We start from the raw sequence: 5609 nt of genomic DNA, 5'->3' as shown, positions 1-5609 counted from the left end.
AGTAGTTTAACAAGGGGTGGAGAAGCAGGGCACTAACAGCAGCTGGGAGCAGGGATACTACATTGCTGGTGTAACAGTAGCAGCAAAAACTTGGGCCAGGCAGACCACTCCATGACAGTAGCAGACAGGGGGTTTGAGTACTGCCCTCCCACCCCCGTCCATGCTTGATGTCCTCTTTACATCAGTGCCTTTCTGGCACTGGGCAGCAGCTCTCCCATTCTCAGGCAGGGTTTTGTCTAAGGTGTGAACCTTGCCTGTGTACATTGATGTCTAAGCTTTTTCTGGGCCCTCACCTGCTGACTGATATAACTTCACAGCTAGTGAGCTTCTTCATGTGCTAGTTCAAACTAATGCCAGGGGGGCCCAAAGGGTGAAGTAGCTTGCTCACTTATTAGTGGGATTCAGTCACATTATGTACCCACAGGATAGCTGTTCTGGCTTTACTCTGCAATTAGACTTGGGGTGCATTATTTTGATGGCATGTTTAGTGGTTTTAATGGGGTAAATTATGATGCTTTTTGGCATGCATTTCTAGAAGTACGTCTATTTGCTGCTTTGTGCAGATTCTTTTTGTAATAGTATGTGTGATCAGATCTGATTGAAAGTTCTACTTACACATTTTTTCTATATTAAAAAAGGAAATTGGGATATTAAATACTTTAAAGATTTTCTTTAAGACAATTTAAGTTTAAAAAAATAGAAATTTAGTATCTTTGCTGCTAATCTGACTGTCCACTGTCCATATATCATTAATTCATTAACCCTAACCCTAACCGCCCCCCCCCCTCCCCCACAGAAAAGCCTACAGGGGGAAGGGCTGTGGGGTGGGGAGTAGGGCTGGGCAGGCTGGACTGGGTAGTGGGGCAGTCAGAACCCAGCAGCTCCTCCAGGGGAGTGGGTAGGCAGCCCCCACTGCTGCGTGCATGCCGGGGGAGGAGGGGCATGTTCCCCCTCCTTGGTTTCTCCGTACCATGCCCCTGGATGACCTGCTGGGCTCTGATTGCCCCACGACTTGGCCTGACTGGGGCCCTATTCACAGTCGTGGGACAATCTATACGGTGCAGGAGGAAAATTACGTAATCTTATGTGATTATGTGCGGTTGGTTGTAAGTTTTATGCACAAAATTACGGAGACAGTTATTTGTGTGATTCCCTGGGTTGTACTATGAGATGATGAAACAGAGGGAGTTTAGTATTCTCCCCAAATTCCCATCTATCTGTACACATGACGGTTGCAATGTAGTCCATTTCACTTGGCCTCAGAATGAGGAATTCCTGTAGTTCTATATTAGTTTGTTACTAGTGCAAGCACAGAGCACATTTTGTTTTTTCACTGTTCAGTAACTTGTGTAATTCAGTTGTGATTTGTAAGGAATAATAGATATCTCTTTGATTTCTTTTAGCATGGGTTGGCTCTTCCTGACTCCTGTGTTTTAATTTTTAGTTTTAAATGAATCGCAATATGTGAAGAATTGAGGTGTATCCAATTAGTGTGCCTTAGTTTCAGTTTAAAAAAAAAAAGCACAAGTTGTTTTTATGGCTAAATGTAGGTCCATGACAGCATTTACTTGAAGGGTGCCTTAACCTTTTGATGAACTAGAATGAGCGAGAAGTTAGGAATAAAACTTGAAGCCATGGCATCTCATGATTACAAGGTTCGTAAAAGTGTTTGCACAGCCTTAGCACTAAGGAGTTTATGAAGACATTTTGGAATACCTGTACTATAGATGTGGAACAAGAGGCTGAAGAAAACACCTGATAGTGGAAAGAATAGACATTGCAGCAGCCAAGTCTTTGCTACCAGGGGCTGATGAACAATGGCAAAGGTGGTGATGTCTCAACTGCCAACATACCGGAGTTGGACGCTAATGGAACTAAAGAAGTGGGGCTATACCATTAATTCAACCACTTGTGACTGCAGCGCAGAGCCTCAGACTAGGCAACACCTGCTGCAATGCCTGCTGCCTGAAGGCACATGTGCAATGAAAGATCTTGCAAAATACAGTAAATGAGCAGAAGCATGCATAACAAGATAGTTAAATGTGGCAGAGACATGAGAAGGATACGTGTATGCTTTTCATTTCCTAAAGAACAGTCAAAATACTTGCTGTAGGATTTTAGTAGCATTCCTATTTATTTCCCTGTTTAAAGTAAGAAATAAAGTAAGTTTTAAAAGTTTTCATTAAAATTGTTATTGTACCAGAGTGTATTGCTTTGGGCACGCTGTTTACATTTGTGTCTGGGACCACAGCACATTGAGCAGGGTTGGAGCAGGCCCGGCTGGCAGGGCACATGGGGGGGGTCAGCCTGCCAGCCCAGGGCTGCTCCCCTCCAAGCTCAACATACTGTGGTGAGTCTGGCTGGGGCACGAGGGTGCTTCAGCATGGGGCTAGCCAGCAGGCAGCCCTCGTACTGAAGCACCCTTGTGTCCGGCCAGCCAGGGCAGCATCTACATGTGTGCTGCTGCAGAGTAAAAAACAAGTACTATCCTGCTGCAGAATAATTTGGTTTATGCCAGCTTAATAAGGGTGCATGTGTCAATGCACATTAACTGCACAGCTGATTAGTCTTCTACACAGTAAATGTCTCATGTTGGCGAGCCCAAAGTCATTTAGTCCAGCCCCCTGCTCAAGCCAGGAACATCCCAGCCAAGTGTCTGTCTAACCTGCTCTTGAAAACTACCAAGGATGGGGATTCCACAACTTTTTCTGGGTAGGCTGTTCCAGTGCTTGACCACCCTCATAGTCAGAAAATTCCTCCTGATCTTCAGCCTATATTTTCCCCTGCTACAGCCTGAAGCCATTGCTTCTAGTCCTGTCTTCTACAGCCACAGAGTAAAGCTGATCTCCGCCTTCTCTGTAATTGCCCTTCAGGTATTTGAAGACTGCTATCAAATTGCCCCTGTTTTCTCTTCTTCAGACTAAATAAGCTTAGTTCTTTCAACCTTTCCTCATCAGACTGGCTTCCTGGGCCCCTAATAATTTCTTGTTATGTGTTAGACTCTTTCCAATCTGTCCCCATCCTTAAAATGTAGGGCCTAAGACTGGACATAGCACTCCAGATGAGGCCTCACCAGTGCTTCCCAATAATTGTTTCCCTAGATTTGGAGGTGACACTCCTATTAATACAATACAGTATGCTGTTGGCTTTTTAGTAGGGGTGCACTAGTAAAGATTTTTTTTTGTCCGATACCGATCTGGTAGCTGACATCTAGCCTGGCAGCTTGGAGAGCGGCGTCTGGCCAGTAAGTCTGGGGGGAGGGGGGAGGGATTGCAAATTGCGGCTCCCACAGTGAGGGAGGGAGGGAGTGGGGCTGGGGCTGCGGCTGGGGCAGCGGCAGGCACTACCTGAGGGTGGGCTGCCTGCTGGGGGCTCCACTGACCTCTTCCTGGCAGGGGGCTGGGCTGGGGCTGTGCTTGGGGTGGGCCAGCAGTGAGGCAGGCAGTGGCAGCACTGGGAGAGGGGGTCATGGGGGCTACGGTGAATGTTAGGGTGGCTGTAGCCCACACTGTAGCCTCCCCTCCCAGCCCCACCATTGCCTCTACTGAGTCCAGCCCCAGCCCAACCCCTCCACCAGGAAGAGGCTGGTGCAGCCCACCCTCACCCCACACACAAATCCAGGGGGCACATGGTCCCATGCCTCACCTGGGGGGCACACAGTGGCAAGGACCTGCCCCCTTGTCCCCACACCTCCTGGACAGCCTGTGGCTCCGTACCGTGTCCTGCCCCATCCTGCCTGGGCAGCCCCTGCTGCAGCCCCATTCTCTCCCTTACTTACCATCCAGGTACTGCTCTCCAAGCTGCCAGGCTGCGTTCCTGTCCGCATGTATGCTGTGGTTGTGTGCCTGCACGGAGCATTTATCAGCAACATAATCAACTATACAGGCCAAAAAAAGCCAATTGTCAATAACAGCAATTTTTCTTTTATCGGTGCCAATCCAGTATGGACCATAATATAATATATTGGTGCACCTCTACTTTTTAGCAACAAGCGCACACTGTTGGCTCACTCAGGTCCTTCCCTGCAGTTCTGCAGCCTAGCCACTCATTCCCTTGTTTGTATTTGTCCATGCAATTATTCCATCCCAAGTGCAGTACTTTGTACTTGTCTTTGTTGAATCGTATGTGAGCCTTAAGCAGGGCTGAGTGCCCTGTCCTTGGGTTGTTTGGTTTGATTGTTTTAGTGCAAAACCACCTGTCACAATGTTAAAATTGATGCGAAAGCTTAACCTTTCTGAGAATCAGATTTGACAAAACTTCACATAAAATGTGTGGCTGGAAGGGGCCATGTAGTTTAGCCCCTAAATATAATACTCATGTTCCCAATCAGATGTATTAACTTACTTGTTAATAACTCAATTGTAGCAGGACATAATAGGAGAAAAGAGCCTAGGTAGTTGCTCAGACTTCCCATGCTGCTTGAAATTATCCCTTATTGTGGGCAGGTTACTGAACTTTTTTTTGGATGGCATTTGTGTGTATGGGAGATTCCCTGGGAATTACTTCTCAGTCATTTTAGCAAGTAGGTCCTAAGTTTCACTATTTTTCTCTTCCTTTTTTAAAATAGTAGGCAATTATTAATCCTGACCTTCATGCTCTGTACTTCTGTTATCAAAATTTAGGTACGTAGGCTGGAGTGCATCTATGTCCTCCTGGTACTTACAAACTCTCAGGTGCCTGGAGGGGGAGGGTCTTGCTTGTATACTCAGCGGTAAACCCAAATTTAGACTTGAGATCAAGATGGATTTTTTTCTGCCCAGAACCAATGAAGAGACTTTTGGGGGATTTTTTTTTTTGGCTTTTCTCCACTGAGCTGAAGGTTCTAGTATACATAGGTAAATGGAAATGGCAGGTCATTGGGGCACAAGTTAAGGTGGGTATTGGAACTTTTTTAAGTTGGTTGAGGTGATTGCTTATTGGTGTTGCTGAAGGCTTAGTTCCCATCCCTGCCAATGATAATATTTGGGAATCCCCCTTCACAGAATCTCAAAGATTAGGGAGAAGGGTCATAATGGGTTTACAGATCCTCCCCTATGGCTTGTCAGGTTCAGGCACTTGCTACAGCAAAGCAGTACTACGGCTTGAAGATGGTGGCAGGGGGATTGCTTCACTGTGTTAATGTATTAACTGTAAAGTGAATTTCTCGTTACAAAAATAGTTTAAAATCTAAAAGCAAGTGCTCTAACAGAAGATGACTTGTACAACTATATTTTCCCATTCTCAATTTCTTACAGAATAAGCTGGATATCGGATATAATTGTGGTAGTGTCGCTTGAACACATTGAAACAATGAAGTCTATTATTCAGAAATATGGTCACAAACGGATTACAGTGGTAGAAGGTGGAGTGACTCGTCACCGGTCAATTTTCAATGGACTAAAAATCTTTGCAGAGAACAAGCTCCAGAAACCTGAAGTAGTGATCATCCATGATGCTGTGAGGCCATTCGTTGAGGAAGATATTCTATTAAAAGTAGTTAAGGCTGCTAAAGACCATGGGGTAAGTACTGCACAGCAACCAAACTCTGTAAAGCTCTTATGTCATTTAAAGTAAATAGGAATTTCCTTAATGTTCTTCCATGGTACCATCAATATATTTTTTTTTTTTTT

The 5609-nt window shown here is 45.4% G+C and overlaps 1 protein-coding gene across 2 annotated transcripts in view; it reads left to right on the top strand.

The window, feature by feature from the left end:
• The window catches only part of ISPD (isoprenoid synthase domain containing), a 233898-nt gene that overhangs the window by 6288 nt on the left and 222001 nt on the right, over window positions 1–5609 (top strand). For both annotated transcript variants that reach the window (XM_019534084.1, XM_019534074.1), the window contains exon 2: window positions 5235–5499. In XM_019534084.1, the coding sequence (XP_019389629.1) occupies window positions 5235–5499 (265 nt within the window). The remainder of the gene's footprint in view (window positions 1–5234; window positions 5500–5609) is intronic.

Source organism: Crocodylus porosus, unplaced genomic scaffold, assembly GCF_001723895.1.
Source record: "Crocodylus porosus isolate Cpor-Errol unplaced genomic scaffold, CroPor_comp1, whole genome shotgun sequence".
NCBI lineage: Eukaryota > Metazoa > Chordata > Crocodylia > Crocodylidae > Crocodylus > Crocodylus porosus.
Note: the sequence above shows the minus strand (reverse complement) of the source record. Positions and strands in the feature narration are given on the sequence as shown.